The sequence below is a fragment of the Macaca thibetana genome, chromosome 11 (assembly GCF_024542745.1).
Source record: "Macaca thibetana thibetana isolate TM-01 chromosome 11, ASM2454274v1, whole genome shotgun sequence".
Lineage (NCBI taxonomy): Eukaryota > Metazoa > Chordata > Mammalia > Primates > Cercopithecidae > Macaca > Macaca thibetana.
In genome coordinates, this window is record NC_065588.1 from 11,242,816 (window position 1) to 11,262,125 (window position 19,310).

The 19,310-nt window shown below is 35.7% G+C and overlaps 3 protein-coding genes across 3 annotated transcripts in view; all 3 read right to left on the reverse strand.

Moving 5' to 3' along the window:
• The window catches only part of MAGOHB (mago homolog B, exon junction complex subunit), a 1,022,454-nt gene that overhangs the window by 547,641 nt on the left and 455,503 nt on the right, over nucleotides 1-19,310 (reverse strand). The window lies entirely within an intron of this gene.
• Nucleotides 3,621-4,640, reverse strand: LOC126930763 (taste receptor type 2 member 46-like). The gene has a single exon (XM_050748263.1). The coding sequence runs from the start codon at nucleotides 4,567-4,569 to the stop codon at nucleotides 3,640-3,642; it is 930 nt and encodes a 309-aa protein (XP_050604220.1). The 5' UTR covers nucleotides 4,570-4,640; the 3' UTR covers nucleotides 3,621-3,639.
• Nucleotides 14,826-15,851, reverse strand: LOC126930764 (taste receptor type 2 member 43). The gene has a single exon (XM_050748264.1). The coding sequence runs from the start codon at nucleotides 15,765-15,767 to the stop codon at nucleotides 14,838-14,840; it is 930 nt and encodes a 309-aa protein (XP_050604221.1). The 5' UTR covers nucleotides 15,768-15,851; the 3' UTR covers nucleotides 14,826-14,837.

Here is a 19,310-nt window from a genome sequence, read left to right on the forward strand (position 1 = left end):
CCTCAGTAATACCGTTCAGGACATAGGCATGGACAAGGACTTCGTGTCTAAAACACCAAAAGCAATGGCAACAAAAACCAAAATTGCCAAATGGGATCTAATTAAACTAAAGAGCTTCTGCACAGCAAAAGAAACTACTATCAGAGTGAACAGGCAGCCTACAGAATGGGAGAAAATTTTTGGAATCTACTCATCTGACAAAGGGCTAATATCCAGAACCTACAAAGAACTCAAACAAATTTACAAGAAAAAAACAACCCCATCAAAAAGTGGGCAAAGGATATGAACAGACATTTCTCAAAAGAAGACATTCATACAGCAGAGCCTCTGGTACTTTATACAGGGCTCGTGATTTGGTGAATGTTTCTTAATCTATACCCATTAAGAGGGAAAATCAAAACAATTTGCCTCGTATTAAGAATAATAGCACTGCTTCACTGTTTTATGTCATAGCTATGTCACTTCTGTTCTCAGTGTAATTTACATTTTTTAAAACATTGTGCTAATTAAATATATCAGTAATATTACAGACAGGGTCCTATGGCACATGACTGTAATCCCAGCACTTTAGGAGACTGACATGGGCAGATCACTCAAGCCCAGGAGTCTGAGACTAGCCTGGCAAACATGGTGAAATCATATCCCTCCAGGAAACATAAAAATTAGTCAGGCGTGGTGTTGTGCCCCTGCAGTCCCAGCTGCTAGCAATGCAGAGGCAGGAGAATCACTTGAGCCCAGAAGGTTGAGGCTCCAATGAGCTGTGATCCTGCCACTGCACTCCAGCCTCAGGGATGGAATGAGAACATGTTCAAAATAATAACAATAATAATAATATATTACTTGGTACAATAATCAGGAAATGGAAATTTTCTTAAATATAGCAAAATACCCTAAAGTTGAATGGAAGTAAAATACCAAAAGAAAAGAAATAAACCTGAGAAGATTCAGGAACTTACAATATAGGAAATGTTTTAAAGCCTTCAGTGGCCCTAGTCCACATGTCAAAACAACCTTTGTTAAAGTAACGGCATTTTGCTCTCCCTATATATTTCCTATCACTACAAAAGAGACACAATGTTTTGGGGACCTATTGGGATTTTGGAGCCAACATATTCCACATTTGAAAATATTGCTCTGATTCATTAATGACGTTTCCAAAGACTACTGGTCTCAAGTGAAACCCAGAACAAAAGAGGGCTCTACAGCAGATATGGGCTGTGGTCCAAGCTGCTCTGGCCACTGTGCCAGGTGATCCAACACAAGTCAAAGTTGCTAGAGGCATGCACAGTGGGCATTATAGGACTCTATGCATGTCACTGACAAGCCTGTAGGAGAGCGGGGAATAAATCCCTGGCGAATTATTGCAAGACCATTCCCTCTTCAGCAGAGGAGTAACCTCTGTCTGACAAACTAAACAGCAAGTGCAGAAAATTAATCCAAGCATAGAATCCCTCTAAGCACAAGCCCCTATAAGAACAAAACCCTGTACAACTATGCAAGTCATACATTCATAGAGTCAGCTGTGACTGGAGGGTATGAGCACATCTCAGTGGCACAAGGAGGGGCGGTATTGGACACAAACATGTGATTTCTCAGATTCCATTCACTGTCTCCTATTCCCCTGGCCAGTACCTGGCCTGATTCAGATCATCCTTCCATTTGGGACTGGAATGTATCACCACACTGTGGGCATGAGGTCTGACTTTCACAACCTCCACGAAGGGACAAGTGATGTAAGACAGAACAGCAGAGCACCTCACTGTGAAGTAGCTGGTTACTAACTCAATTTTTTGAAACGAAGTTCCATCTTTGTTTATATAATAATCAACTAGAATATATCATATTACAAATATATAATTCACAATAGAAAAAATACATATGCAAATACACCAAAGTCTTCTATATGCTTTTTAAAAGTATTGTAATAGGTGCCACCTAATTTTGATGTTCTACCTTGTCTCCAATTCAGACACCTGATACAGCTGCATCAAGACTATATTATTGTGATATTTCCCTTAAAATTGTGGAGTAGCCAAACTTTTCCTCTGAGGAAGGATTCTTCTTAGATAAGCCGGTAAACTTAAACTGAGACCAGAACAGGGGAATTCATGCAACTGCAGATTTTGTGATGAGTTTCCTATTCATTGGTTTACCACATCATCTTATCCATTTTATCCACTCATTTATTTGTTCATTAAAATATCATTTTTGACCATCTATTCTTGTTGCTGGGTTCTAGTTCATGGGAGTCAACAGAAAGCAAGAGAGATATGATCTCATTTTTTACGGTTCTGACATTGTACTGAGGGAGATACATGATTAAAAAATACATAAATCAGGTGTGGGGATGATTTATCTTAAGGTTTAAATAAGATCGTTAAACTTTTATAACACCAAGAATTAATACAGTCATATAGAATTTAGCTGTGACCAAGATTGTACATTTCTTTCTTATAATAGAACTTCCTAGTAATGAATATGTCAACACACTTTCATCACTGACAACAAAATTACAATGTTAAGGCACATCCCATAATTAATACATAGATTTTATAGATACTATTTTAACATTTACAAAAACTTTCACTGAATTATTTTCCATAATTTCTATAGTATTTTTACATTGATAGTTTTTTTTTTATTAGAAAAGAGAAGATTTGAGTTCTCTTCTCTAAAGTTTAGAAGGAATTTTATAAATAGAAGGTAAGGTTATAATTAGCAATTCAGGGGCTTAAAAGTGCTTTAGAAAAAATACGAAAAATAATTTACATCAGAGCTCAATTTCAAAACAAGATATTCTTTAATTCAAACCCTGGAAGAAATGACTTTTGTAATAGCACATGTAAGCTGATAATAGCAATCAAGATCATGATCATGAGTTTTCATCCCTCTTATAGAATATATTTTTTTCTAAGCTATTCACATACTTGTATGAAATCTAATATTCTTCAGTACAGTTTATGGTAGATATGGAAGAAATTTACTCTGCATATGCTTGTAACTTAAATTTTATTGTGTGCATTGTTTTCTAACAATTCTGTTTGCTTTTTACTAAACATAAAATAGGAATTCATAATGAAATAAAACCCCGCTGATAGATCTTCATTATTGATTTAGAATTGAATGACTTTACCATCCAAAAAGTTAGAGGTTCAAACAATGAATTCTAAGCGCTCTGTGGTGTATTTGTGTGGTTCAAATGACAATAGAAAACAGCAGTATTTTTCCTGAGATAAGCTGTTAGTTCTTAATAATTATAAGCAGCCATCATTAATTCTAAAAGTGAAGCATAAAATACATGTATGAAATAAATCTCTTCCTAATTCTGAGAAATTTTTGTCATATTTTATATAATTTGGCAGTTTGTGTGAAAAAACAAAAAAGAGTATGTTATTGTCAATGTTCTTAAGGTTTTCATATCCACATAAACACACACACACACATATATATATACACACACACACATATATACATACACACACATTTTTAGAATAACTTTAGGTAAAACACTTTTCTAGGTATATGTCTGGAAATTACTCATACACATACACTACAGAAAACACAGTAAGAAATAGAAAATGTTTCATACACCACCAGTTTGTTTTCTGCTAGAAGACACACAAGGCCCCTCTTGTGAATCTATGGAGATGAAGGCTTCTGTCCTTTCACCCAGTACCTCACTTGCCGCAAAACTGAAAGAAAAGTCCGCTTTAGCTTCTTGTTTCCCCAAATCAGTATGAATGGGTGGGTTGAAGGATAGCTGAATGTAACAGCTTCACAGATCATGAAGACAGGTTTGTTATCCCGACTCTCAAAACTCAAAGCTGATGTGATTAGGAACACAAAGTAAATGGCACATAGCAAGAGGAAAGAGATCACAGTTTGCAAAGCTTTTATGTGGACCTTGGTGCTGGGATGCTGAGATCCTTTGCCATGAAGCTGCATCTTCTTCAGATGTTTAAACAGAGAACAGACTAACAGCAGAAAAGATATTAGGGTCAGAGTGAAGGGTACTAAGTTTACTAGCGTGGTTACAGTCGCATCTGAAAGGTACATTGCACTCCTCAATTTGATCTTCCCAGTCATGTTTCCTTCATATTCTTTTGTCTGTACAATCTCATTCATATTTATCACAAAAAGATGACAAACCAAAAATAGCAAAGGCCCCAACAGCATCACCAGAATGACACTCTTAACTCTCCTCTTTAAGTGAAGAAACATAAGGTTGGAGAAATTGGCAATCTTGAGCAAATAAAATATGCTGAGGCAAGTAGCAAACCAGTTGCTGAAATGGCTGGTTACTGCCCAGACATTGTAAGTGGTAGTTCTTACCTCTACACTATAAAAAGCTGGATTCAACACAACTGAATACCAATGTAATAATAACACCCAGAGCAAACCAATTCTGGAGACCGCCAGAGCAGTGAGAATTTGGTCAGCAAAGGAGATCTTTTGTCTCTTGACCCACTCAGTGGAATTTACCAACGCTATGAAGCCATTAGCAAAATTTCCAATAACAAATGTAACCACTACTAGAATGAAAAAAATGATGGGTAGAAAAGTTATCATGTCTGAACAGACAAAAAGAAATTTTTTAAATGCTGGTATTGTGTCCGGAGTTGGTTCCTGTATGTGGGTTCATGGTCCGGCTGACTTCAAGAATGGAGCCTCGGAGCTTCACAGTGAGTGTTACAGCCCTTCAAGATGGCATGGACCCAAAGAGCGAGCAGTAGGAAGGTTTATCGTGAGGAGCCAAAGAACAAAGCTTCCACAACATGGGAGGGGACCTGAGGAGGTTGTTGCTGTGGGCTGGGGTGACTAGGTTTATTCCCTTATTTGTCCCCTCCCAGGTTCCATTGTTGTCCTATCAGAGTGTCCTTTTTACAATCCTTCCTGCGATTGGCTACTTTTAGGATCCTGCTGATTGGTGTGTTTTACAGAGCACTGATTGGTGCATTTTACAGAGCAATGTTTAGTGCTTTTTACAGAGCACTGATTGTTGCATTACAAGCCTCTGGCTAGCTGCAGAGTGCTGATTGGTGGGTTTTTAAATAGTGCTGATTGGTGCATTTCACAATCCTCTTGCAAGCTAGAGAAAAGTTGTCCAATTCCCCCACTCAACCCAAGAAGTCCAGCTGGCTTCACCTCTCAATGTAATATCACTGGTTGTGATTGCTTGAATGTCCTGACCTTAAATTCTGTGCAAACCTAATTTGTGAATGTGCTGGGTCATTCTTTTTACTTTTAAATGTTGTGACCGGTGTCAAGCCATAAATCACCATGGCATGTTAATTGATGAGTTCAATCATCTCTTTATGGAAAACATTCTTATTTTCAAACAACTCAAATTAACTATTTCATTCATGGTCTGTTCTTGTTATAGACTGGAATTATTCATACTGAAATTGATGGGAAACCTGAATCCTCGTTTGCTAGTACACGAATAAGAACAAATTCACTTTCAGTGTTTGCAATTTTTCTTCCTGTAACCTCTCCATCATTTGTTTTTAGCGACTTCAGTTGTTAGGGAAGTTTTATAACCCAATACAGAGATCATATAGTTAATGTTTAAATCTTTAAAGGGAGCTTGGTCATAACTAAGATCATCACCAGTATGGACTTTTTAAAATGCCAGATTTAAATACACAGAATCCAAACTGCTTTTATCAAAAGCATCTAAGGTTTTCTTGAGAACCACAGTCAGGCCAATATTCCATAAGATCTGCTTGCTGCTAATACTTTTGTATAATTTCATTATTCACAAGCTCATAAATATGCACACAAATACACACACGTGCACACCACTTATGAATGGAACAAATTATTTTCTCATAATTTCCAAAATAGAAAATTAGTTTCCAAGAGGTTGTGCAGATGAAATTAGTCCTATTTTCCCACTCAGAATTTTCAGCCCATGAATAATATTTATTATCAAACATATCTCTAATTCTTAGGACTTTGGTAAAGTTTATCTCAAGTCAAATGTTTAAACATTTATTATTAGATAAAATATTTATCAATTTTCTAAGAATTCCTGAGTACCAGACGCTTTGATATATAATCTTGCAGTATCCTCCTATCACAGGAAGACTGACTACCTTGCTCCTGAACTTCGAATCGATCATTTACCTTGCTTTGATAAAGAGAAAATTACTACACTTTGCATAGAGCTTTGAGATGGCTTCCATGCTGGGGATTCTTCCTCTTTCCGTTTACCATGAGAATATCGCCTGGTTAGTACACCGTTCCCAGACAGAGAATGAGAAACTAATGAAGTCAGATTGACATCACCTGATTCAGACTAATTTGGCAAAACTCTATCTCCAAGATGCAGAATTTGGCCCATCTCAAATCTCCAGAGCCATCCACCATACCCAGCTTAGAAAAATGAAATCCGTGCTGACAGCAGGGAAGGCCAAAGAGGGTAGATCACTAAGTCAAGAGATCGAGACCAACCTGGCCAACATGGTGAAGCCCTGTCTCTACTAAAAATACAAAAAGTAGCCGAGCGTGGTGCTGTGCACCTGTAGTTCCAGCTACTAGGGAGGCTGAGGCAGGAGAATCGCTTGAACCCGGGAGGCAGAGGTTGCAGTGAGCCGAGATCACCCCACTGCACTCCAGCCTGGATAACAGAATGAGACGCCATCTCAAAAAACAAACAAACAAACAAATGAAATCCAAAGACATGCGAGACATATGTGTCTAATGTAATTTTGGAGGGTTTCTTCCGCAGAAAAACATAACTGATAAAAGAACTCTGCTAAACCAAGAGTGTGGGAAATATGTACAACCTTGTTGTGTCAGGAATTCAGGAGCCAAAAGAAAAAATAGATGGGGAATGGCAAAGGTTTTTCCTGTGAGGTGGATAATTAAGGCTAGAAGAAATCCTTTGGAAAGATCTGGTCTTGGAAGATAACATCATCTCAAATTTCCTCATGTTGCAACTAAATAAGAAAGTTCCTATTTCAACTAAGAGTTGTATAAGAATGTATACAAATAGTTGATATTTACCCTCAGTATACAATGAGACAAGTAATAGTAATTTCTATGAGACATTTCTCCTAATTATAAATTCGTATATTAAAGTTATAAGTCACACTTAGAAATAAACCAATACAAAAATGGGAAATTCAACAATATATCATAAACACTCAAGTAACCATGATGCAGGGCAAGAGAAGGAACATGGAAAACAGTCTAGGTCCATCTGCATGCTACTTTCCTGACATGAAAATGATAATGATTTTCTTCTTTTTGTAATACTTTTGTCAAAGAAGAGAATAAAAGAAAGGTCTAGGCATCCTCCTGCAACTTGGAAGAAACTGGAAATTGATTTGATGTGAATAGTTTTTTTTTGGATAGTAGCATGTCTGTTTCTGGGTCATCATCACAAACTCTCCTCACAGGGAAATTCAATTAGCAGTACTGGATCTCAAAATGTCATAAAATTATTAAAATACAGTATCTCAACCACAGCTCCACCATTCTATTCCATGATTTAAATTTTACTGTTTTTATTAGAAGAAATCAAGACTTCTTAGTTTATAACAAACTTTAAATGATCAAATAGTAAAACAGTACTTACAAGTTTATCAAAAACTGAAGGACATCTGACATAAGTAGGCTTGAAGTTCCATGGAAACAAAACTGAATCTGGTGCTTCTGTGAAATTCCACCTTTCATTCCCTGTCCTTGAATATAGTTCTGGTTATAGAACTACAATCTTCAAACTCCATCATCATTCACTCAAGTGTGACAGAAGATCTGAGGTCTTACCTCTGTTAGACAATTTGGTCCTAAAATCCGCTCTTTAGAAATAAAAATTTGTTCTTAAAATGTGTTATTTGCTTTATCTTTCATGCTAGGGAATTTTATTTACACTAAAATCTAAATTGTTTTTATAGTGATCATAGTGAAAGGAGGATTCATTGAAGGTCCTCCATAAATAATTATTTGCTTAAGTAATGTATTCTAAAATAAAATACACTTAATTTCTAAATATAATGTATTAAGCTTGACTTAAACTTGGCTGTTCGCTACTGTACCTGTCCCACAATGGTGATCATTTTTAAATTACTTATTTTCCAATTTATGTATTTAAATATTTCAAAAATGAATCATTTCATGAGCTAGATGAAGATATAGATGATGATGATAATGATGATGGCAGGTGAAAGGGATAATGCTATTTGATAAATGTGATTTCAGCCTTGTTTCTATGTACTGGAATTCAGGGTAATGAGAGAACACTATTATTCTTCCTCATTGCCTCATAATTCTTCTATGATTCTCAGCATCAGGCCTAGACAAATAACCTCATATGGTATTTCATCAAGAATAATGTAAAATGAACATATTTTCATGATTTATTTGCTTTTTTTCTTTCACTACATTTTAAAAATTGATAACAAAAGTGACCTGCAACAATTAGGATTCTATTTTGAAGATTTGGGGCATTTTTCAATATGAACATGGATACATACTCTATGCAATAATACATTATATCAACTTTATTTCAACTTTTAATAGCATCATTAGTAAGCCAAATTCTTGCAAATGCTTTTTCCTATTCTTAACCATGGTGACTAAATCTGGATTATTTTACTCTAGCAGTCAAAGTAGCATTAAATATGCATGAACATACTCAAAGATCATGCTAAATAAGTTTCATACCTTAAAAAATTTGCCTGTTTATGATTTTTTTCTCTAATGCAGAGCCAAAAAAGGTAACAAAATACTTTACCCAACACACCAGTGTACACAGGAATAGTATTGTGAAATTAGAATGCTAACAATATGAATATAAATATTTCATTTAGAGAAACATTTTTAATATACTTAATTTAATATATTTAACATCCATCGTACTATAATTTATTGGAAATTCATGAATTTCTGACACTTTCAAATGTGTATTTTAATTAGATAATGCCATAGTCAGCTGAAATGATGGCACAGATTTATAATTCTAGGAGTAGTGTATGAAAATTCCCATTGTGTCATATCCTTTCCAAAATAAGTAATGTCAGGCTAACATTTACACTTTTGTATTTATATAAAATATTATTAAATAACATTTTCCAAGCCCTTTTCTATTTTTATTCAGAATGTATTTTTACTTCAAAAAATTACATTAATCTTTTTTCATTCTATGACTGTTATTTCATATACACATTAAGAATGCCTTATATATATGTAATTATAATGGAGATACTTCTGTTAATTGATCATTGTGTCAAATGACTTTGAAAAAATATAATAGGTTAATAGCATACTGTAAGGGAAATTTCAGAATTGTTTAACAACTCTTAAAAGGAGTCAAAGAAAAAATGTTGAAATATAAAAATAGTCTACAAGTTTAATGTAGGCATCCACGGGAAAATATAAATGTATTATTGTTGTTAGTGAAAAAAATGATTGGTAGTAAATTTATCATATCTGAATGTTTTAAAGGCAGGCCTGATATCACTGGTCAAGAGTCCCTTTAAGGTCCTGACCTTAACTTCTATGTGTACCTGATTCCTGAATGTGCCATAATGTTCTCGTTCCTTTTATATTCTGTGACCAATGTCAAACAGGAAAGCATCTCAATATGCTAATGGATGAAATCAATGCTGCCTTTATGGAAAACACGATAATTTCCAAAACAGCTCAAATTAACTCTTATTCAAACACAATGTCCTTGCTGTAAGATAAAATTTTCCATATAGGTGTTGAAGTGAAAGGTGAATTCTCATCTACTAGGCTCCCAATGAAGAGTTTTTAAATTGATCTGCAATTTTTTCCTTGTTTAACCTCTCCATAATTTGTGTTCAGCAATTTCAGTTGTTAGAGAAATTTTACAACCCAATACATAGATGACAAATTGGTTGTATTACCCAGTAAAGGGAGCTTGGACATAACTAGGATTATCACCAAAGTAGATTTAATTTTTCAATGCCAGTAATATGTTGAGTGAATCTCAACTTTTCCTACCAAAAGCATTCAAGGTTCCAAAAACCAGAATGCCTCTTCTCTTCCAAAGGATCACAATTCCTCATCAGCAAGGGAACAAAACTAGACAGAGAATGAGTTTGATGAATTGACAGAAGTAGGCTTCAGAAGTGAGTAATAAACTCAACTGAGCTAAAGCAGCAAAGTCTAACCCAATGCAAGGGAGCTAAGAACCGTGAAAAAAAGTTTAGAGCAATTGCTAACTAGAATAACCAGTTTAGAGAATAACATAAATGAAAGAAGAGTGAAGAGACAAGAATGGGGGAAAATATTTGCAAACTACTCATCTGACAAGGGATTAATAATCAGAATACAAAAGGAGCTTTAACAACTCTACAGGAAAAAAAATCTAACAATCTGATCAAAAAATGGGTGAAAGATTTGAATGGGCATTTCTCAAAAGAAGATATACAAATGCCAAACAGACATATGAAAAGGTGCTCAACATCATTGATCATCGGAGAAATGCAAATCAAAACTAAAATGAGATATCATCTCATCCCAGTGAAAACAGCTTATATCCAAAGACAGGCAGTAACAAACGCTGGTGAGGATGTGGAGAAATGGGAACCATTGTACATTGCAGGTGGGAATACAAATGAGTACAACCACTATGGAAAACAGTTGAAAGGTTTCTCAAAAGACTAACATTAGAGCTACCGTATGATCCAACAATCTCACTGGTGGGTATATACCCAAAAGAAAGGAAATTAGTGTATCAAACAAGTATCTACACTCCCATGTTTGTTGTAGCACTGTTCACAATAGCCAAGATTTGGAAGCAACCTCAGTGTCCAGCAACAGATGAATAGATAAAGAGAATGTGGTACATATACACAATAAAGCACTATTCAGCCATTTAAGAAATGAGATCCCGTCATTTGCAACAAGATGGATGGAATTGGAGATTATTACGTTAAGTTGAATAAGTGAGAAATAACTGAAAGGTTTGCACAGAAAGGCAAAGGTAGTGGGGGCTAAAGGGAAGGTGTGGCGGGTTAATGGTTATCAACCAAAAAAAAAAAAAAATAGAAAGATTGAATAAGACCTACTATTTGATAGCACAGCAGGGTAACTATAGTGAATGATAATTTAGTTGCACATTTTAAAGTAACTAAAGGAGTATAACTAGGTTGTTTGTAACAAAAGAGGGTAAATGTTTGAGAGGATGGCTACCCCATTCTTCATTATGTGATTATTACACTTCGCATGCCTGTATCAAAACATCCCATGTACCCAATAAATATACACACCTACTATGTATCCACAAAACCTAAAAATACATTTTAATAAAAGAAATACCTAAATTTCCTATATCTGTTTACTGATAAGGTAAACTAATATGCCCACATAATGTGAAAATACCAAAAAATACAAAATAATGTTTTCAAATAAACTGAATAAAAATTATGAAAAATTCCACATATTAACAGTAATTATTTTCTGTAGTCTATCAGTTTAAATTTAATTTCCAAGATTCCTAGTTCAATTTAAGACCTTAGACTAATACTAAATTCAGTGGTTTCATGAACACCTTTCAATAATTTCTCGGTAGGATGGAATACTGAAATGTGGTCACCAATCATAGGTTATATAAATAAATAAATAAATATATGTAACTTTTATTCTTATTTTATGTTTATGGAGTGGCTATTTGTTTGGATTATGTTAACAAACGTGGGAGTTTTGTAGGCTAATTCAAACAAGTGTAAAAAAGATGTATATGACCTTAGAAATTTGTAATATATGTGCTTGAGAATTTTGCACATCTGCCAAAATAGTTATTTTTAAGAGTCCTCAATCACATCACTTCCAGTTTTCTTTATGAAAGAGAATTACTTTGATTAATGTAATTAGTAAAAGTAGGAGTTAGAACCATGCTAGAAACGAGAATGGATAAGGAATAGGACTGTTATGTAAGGCAATGGAATGTGGTTTGGGTTTTCAAGCAAAGAGTATCTTTGCCTAAAGTAATGTTTTTTGTTGTTATCTCTGTCTTCACTGTGCTTCATGATAACTGAAATCTCAATTTAATTATTTTAGCTGGGCTACATGAAGTCTGTCCTATACATGCATGGTATAGGGACCAGAGCAGATATAGTCTCTGGTCCAAGCTGCTCTGGCCACTGTGCCAGATGATCCAGCGGCATGCATCGTGGGCATTATAGGACTCTGTGCACGTCTCTGACAAGCCTGTGGGAGAAGAGAGAGCAAATCCCTATGGAATTAGTGCAAGACCATTCCCTCTTCAGAGGAGGAGTATCCTCTGCCTGACAAAAAAAAAAGAAAAAAAAAAAGCAGCAAGTGCAGAACATTAATCCAAGCATAGAGTTCATCTAAGCACAAGCCCCTCTAGGCACAAAACCCTGTGCAGCTCTGCAAGTCACATGCTCCTAAAGCCAGCCATGACTGGAGGGCATGAGCACATCTGAGTGGCAAAAGGATCGGACTGCACTGGACACAGACATGTGCTTTCTTAGATTCCCTTCACTATCTACCATTCCCCTGGTCAGCACCTTGCCTGAACCAGATCAACCTTCCGTTTGGAACGTGAATGCATCACCACACAGTGGGCATGAAGTCTGACTTTCAAAACCTCCACCAAGGGACTAGATGATGTAAGACAGAACAACAGAGATGGTAGTTCTGCCTCAGGTAAACTCTGGCCAATAGGATATAGAAGTCCAATGATAGCTGAGCAGAAACATTCTCCCTCCTCTCTCTCTTCCATGGACTAATGTTGGCTGTGGTTTCCCCTTGTAGCCCTTCTGGAAAAAAGCTGGGAGCCAAGTGCACGTATCTAATGACCACCATTCTGTCTCTCTCACCTCACTGTGAAGTGGCTGCCAGCAGAGTCACACCAGACATTACCACACATTGTTTCATGTTTCTGTCTCAATTTCCACATGTCCTTACCACTTTTGTCTTGAACTTGACTTCTAAATAAATGTCATCACTTTAATAATAGTTATTAAATTGAAAACATTTTAGTAAAGTAGCTGGTTACTAACTCAATTTTTTGAAATGACATGCCATTTTTGTTTAAATAATAATCAACTAGAAAATATCATAATATACATATGTAATTCACAATAGAAAAAAACACGTATTCAAATAGACCAAAGTTGTTTATATGCTTTTTAAAAAATATTGTAATAGGTGCCATATGATTTTGATGTTCTACTTTGTTTCCAATTCAGACATCTGATACAGCTTCATCAAGACTGTATTATTGTGATATTTCCCCTAAAACTGTGGAATAGCCAAACTTTTCCTTTGATGAAAGATTCTGCTTGGATAAGCTTGTAACCCTAACCTGAAACCAGAACAGGGGAATTCACGCAACTGCAGATTTTGTGATTTATTTCCTTTTCATTGGTTTACCACATCAACTTACCCATTTTATCCACCCATTTATTTGTTCATTTAAATTATCATTTTTGATCTTCTATTCTTGGTGCTGCGTTCTAGTTCCTGGGGTCTGTCCAGAAAGCTGGACAGACACGATCTCTTTTTTTACAGTTCTTATATTGTACTGAGGAAGATACAGAATTTAAAAAAAAATACGTAAATCAGGTGTGGGGATGATTTATCTTAAGGTTTAAATGACATCGTTAAAATTTCATTACACCAAGACTTAAAACAGTCAGGCAGAATTTAGCTGTGAACAAGAGTGTACGTTTCTTTCTTACAATAGAACATTGTATAAATGAATATATCAACACATTTTCATTTCATCATTGACAACAAAATTACAACGTTAAGGCACATCCCATAATTAATACATAGATTTCATAGATACTATTTTAACATTTACAAAATGTTTCACTGAATTATTTTTCATAATTTCTATTTTAATATTGATAGTTTTTTTGGAAAAGAGAAGATTTGAGTTCTCTTATCTGAAGTTTTCAAGGAATATTCTAAATGGAAGATAAGGATACAATTAGCAATTCAGGGGCTTAAGAGTGCTTTAGAAAAAAAATACTAAAATAATTTACATCACATCTCAACTTCTAAAACGGCTTTTCTTTAACTCAAAAGCTGGAAGAAATGACGTTTCTAACTGCATATGAAAATGGATAATAGCAATAGAGATCATCACCATGATTTTTCATCCCTTTGTTACCAAAGAGATTATTTTTAGCTCTTCACATACTTGTATGAAATCTAATATTCCTCAGTACTGCTTATGGCAGACATACACGAAATTTACTGTGCATACGCTTGTCACTCGATTTCCATTCTGTGCATTGTTTTCTAACAATAATTCTGATTGCTTTTTACTAAACAGAAAATAGAAATTCATAATGGAGTAAAACCCCAAAGATACATCCTCATTATTGATATCAAATTGAAAGACCTTACCATCAAATAAGTTATAGGTTCAAGCAATGAATTATAAGCTCACTGTGATATATTTGTGTGGTTCAAATAACAATAGAAAAGAAGAATATTTTTCATGGAATAAGCTGCTAGTCCTTAATAATTATAAATAGACATCATAATTCTACAAATGAAATATAAAATACATGAATGAAATACACATGGCTTCATAATTCTGAGGAATTTTTGTCATATTTTGTATAATTTGGCAGTTTGTATGAAAAAAAAGAACATGTTCGTGTCCTTGTTCCTAAGTTTTCATACACTCATAAACACACACACACACACACACACACACACATATATATAAATAATTTTAGGTCAAAGACTTTTCTAGGTATGTGTTTGGAAATTATTCATCCACATATTTTACAGAAAAACCAGTAAGAAATAGAAAATGTTTCATACACCACCAGTTTGTTTTCTGCTAGAAGACACACTATGCTCCTCTTGTGAATCTATGGAGATGAAGGCTTCTGTCCTTTCACCCAGTACCTCACTTGCCACAAAACTGAAAGAAAAGTCTGCTTTAGCTTCTTGTTTCCCCAAATCAGGACGAATGTGTGGGCTGAAGGATACATGATTCTAATAGCTTTGCAGAACAGGAAGAAAGATTTACTTTCCAGCCTCTCCAAATTCCAAACTGATATCATTATGGACAGAAAGTAAATGGCACATAAGAAGAGGAAGGAGATCACAGTTTGCAAAGCTTTTATGTGGACCTTGGTGCTGGGATCTTGAGACCCTTTACCATAAAGCTGCATCTTCTTGAGATGTTTACACAAAGACCATATTAACAGCACAAAAGATAGTAGGGTCAAAGTGAAGGGTACTAAGTTTGCTAGCATGGTTACAGTCGTATTTGAAAAGTGCATTGCACTCATCAACTTGATCTTCCAAGTCATGTTTCCTTCATATTCTTTTGTCCGTACAATCTCATTCACGTTTATGACAAAAAGATGACAAGCCAAAAATAGCAAAGGCCCCAACAGCATCACCAGAATGACACTCTTAACTCTCCTCTTTAAGTGAAGAAACATAAGGTTGGAGAAATTGGCAATCTTGAGCACATAAAATATGCTGAGGCAAGTAGCAAGCCAGTTGCTGAAATGACTGGTTACTGCCCAGAGGTTATAAGCAGTAGTTCTTAGGTCTACACTATAAAAAGCTGGATTCAACACAGTTGAATACCAATTTAGTAATAATACCCAGAGCAAACCAACTCTGGAGACCGCCAGAGCAGTGAGAATTTGGTCAGCAAAGGAGATCTTTTGTCTCTTGACCAACTCAACGGAATTTACCAATGCTATGAAGCCATTAGCAAAATTTCCAATAACAAATGTAACCATTACTAGAATGGAAAAAATGATGGGTAGAAAAGTTATCATGTCTGAACAGACAAAAAGAAGATTTTAAAATGCTGGTGTTGTATCCGGAGTTGGTTCCTGCAGGTGGGTTCGTGATCTCGCTGACTTCAAGAATAGAGCTGTAGACCTTCACAGTGAGTGTTACCTCTCTTAAAGATGGCACAGACCCAAAGAGTTAGTGGTAGCAAGGTTTATTGAGAAGCTTCCACACCCAGGCAGGTTGCTGCTGGTGGCTGAAGTGGCGAGCTTTTATTCCCTTATTTGTCCCCTCCCATTTTCCTTTTTTGTCCTATCAGAGTGACCTTTTTTCAGTCTTCCCTGTGATTGACTGCTTTTAGGATCCTGCTGATTGGTGCATTTTACAGAGCGCTGATTGGTGCATTTTACAGAGCGCTGATTGGTGCATTTTACAATCCTCTGGCTAGCTACTGAGCGCTGATGGGTATGGTTTTACACAGTGCTGTTTGGTGCATTTTACAATCCCCTTGCTAGCTACAGAAACTTTCTCCAACTCCGCAATGGATTGAGGAAATATAGCTGGCTTCACTTCTCAGTGTAATATCACCGGTTGTGATTGCTTGAATATCCTGACCTTAAATTCTATATGCACCTGATTTGTGTATGTGTTGTGACATTCTTTTTACTTTTAATTGTTGTGACCAGGGTCAAGCCGGAAATCACCATAGTGTGCTAATGGATGAGTTCTATGATCTCTTATGGAAAACATTCTTATTTTCAAACAACTCAAATTAACTCATTCATTCACTGTCTGTTCTTGTTCTAGGCTGGAATTATTCACATTGAAATTGACATGAAACCTGAATCCTCATTTGCTAGTGTGCAAATAAGGACATATTCACTTTCAGTGTTTGCAATTTTTCCTTGTGTAACCTCTCCATCATTTATCTTTAGCAATTTCAGTTGTTAGGGAAGTTTTCTAACCCAATACAGAGATCATATAGTAAATTTCTGAATTCTCAAAGGGAGCTTTGTCATAACTAAGATCATCACCAATATGGCCTTTTTTAAATGACAGATTTAAATACACAGAATCCAAACTTATTTTATCAAAAGCATCTAAGATTTTCTTGAGAACCATAGGCAGACCAATGTTCCATGAGATCTGGTTGCTGCTAATACTTTTTTATAACTTCATTATTCACAAGCTCATAAATGTGCACAAAAATACCCACATGTGCACACCACTTATGAATGGAGCAAATAACTTTCTTGTAATTTCCAAAATAAAAAATGAGTTTCCAAGTTGTTGTCCAGATGAAATTAGTTCTATTTTCCCACTCAGGGCTTTCAGCCCATGAATGATACTTATTTACCAAACATATCTCTAATTCTTAGGACTTTGGTAAGGTTTCTTTCAAGTCTAATGCTTACATATTTATTATTATATAAAATATTTAGAAATTTTATAAGAATTCCTGAGAACCAGACCCTTTGATATATAATCTTGCAGTATCCTCCTATCACCGGAAGACTGACTACCTTTCCCCTGAATTTGGCGTTCAATCATTTAGCTTACTTTGATGAACAGAAAATTACTACACTTTGCATAGAGATTTGAGATGGCTTCCATGTTGGGGATTCTTCCTCTTTCCATTTCCTATGAGAACATCGCCTGGCTAGTACACTGTTCCCAGAAGGAGAATGAGAAACTAATGACGTCAGATTGCCGCTACCTGATTCAGACTAAATTGACAAAACTCTAACGTCCTCCAAGATGCAGAATTTGGCCCATCTCAAATCACCACAACCATCCACCAAACCCAGCTTAGAAAAATGAAATCCAGGCAGAGCATAGGCAAGGCCGAGGTGGGTGGATCGGGAGGTCAAGAGATAGAGACCATCCTGGACAATATGGAGAAACACTGTCTCCACTAAAAATACAAAAATTAACCGAGAGTGGTGGCATGTGCCTGAAGTCCTAGCTACTCGGGAGGCTGAGGCAGGATAATGGCGTGAACCCTGCAGGCGGAGGTTGCAGTGAGTCGAGATGGTGCCACTGCACTGAAGCCTGGGCAACAGAGTAAGACCTTGTCTCAGAAAACAAAACAAAACAAAACAAAACAAGACATCAAACGACATGTGAGATATAAACATCTAATATAGTTTGGAGGGTTTTCTCCTGCAGAAAAACATAACTGATAAAAGAACTGCTAAACCAAGAGCGTGGGAAATACGTACAACCTTGTGTCAGGAATTCAGGAGCCAAAAGAAAAAATATGTGGAGAATGGCAAAGGTTTGTTCCTGTGAGATCGATAATTAAGGCTGGAAGAAATCCTTTGGAAAGATCTGGGGGGTGGCAGATAACATCATCTCACATCCTCATGCTGCAACTAAATAAGAAAGTTCCTATTTCAACTATCTTAGAGTTGTATAAGGAGGTATACAAATAGTTGATCTTTCTCCTCAGTATATAATGAGACGAGTAACAATAATTTCCATCAGACATTGCTCCTAATTACAAATTTGTATATTGAAGTTATAATGCACACTTAGAAATGAACCAGTACAAAAATGGGGCATACCACAATTCACTGTAAACACTCAAGTAACCATGATGCAGGGCAATACAAGGAACATTGAAAACAGCCCTGGTCCACCTCCAGGCCACTTTCCAAGCCCCTCAACCCTTCTTTGCATCTCCTGAGTAAGCAATATCTGTAATTTATGATGAATATTTCCTTACATTTCTTTATACTTTACCATCTAGGTATGCAACTCTAAACTGCATAGCTTGGTCTGACTTGCTTTGAATTGTGTGTAGGTGCAATCCTACATGTTCTTCTTGTTTGTGGCTTCTTGGACTCAACATTGTGTTTCTGAAATTTAGTCACGTAGTTGCATGTACATGTGATTTTTTTTCACTTCTCTATATTGTTCCATTGTATGGAATTAATGTTTCATCCAACCTTAATATATATTTGGTCAGCTTCTTTTTTGAACAGTTATGAGTAATTCTACTACAACATTCTTTCCTATATCATTTGATACAATTCCTTTGTATATATACCTTTGAGTAGAATTACATTGTCATTGTTCAAAATCTCTTCATAGACATATAATATTTCAAAAAGTAATTTAAACTTACTCCTGTCACCTTTACCTCCAGTCTATATTTTGCCATTTGCATGTATCTTATCAATTATATAATCACCCAATAAGACATTATTATTTTTAAAGTAAACATTCATTTAGAATTATGCACTTATTTACCAGTTTCATTAACTTGTATTCCTTCTTGCATATTCAACATATATATTCTATATATATGAAACTATATATTCAATAGTTTCAATAAGACCCTTTACTGGCTAGTCAGGGTGGTTCACAACCATAATCCCAACATTTTGTAAGGTTAGGTCAGGAGCACCCAGGAGTTCAAGATCAGTCTGTGCAACACAGCGAAACGGCCTCTACAACAAATGAAAAAGTTAGCTAGGCACAGTGAAGCTACTCACAAGGCTGAGGTGGGAGAATGGTTTGAGCCCAGGAGTTCCAGATTGCAGTAAGCCATGATCCTACCACTGAACTCCAGCCTGGACAAC

Bases quoted from the DNA above. Each gene is read 5' to 3' on its own strand.
- LOC126930763 (XM_050748263.1), bottom strand. From the start codon at position 4,569: ATGATAACTTTTCTACCCATCATTTTTTTCATTCTAGTAGTGGTTACA.
- LOC126930764 (XM_050748264.1), bottom strand. From the start codon at position 15,767: ATGATAACTTTTCTACCCATCATTTTTTCCATTCTAGTAATGGTTACA.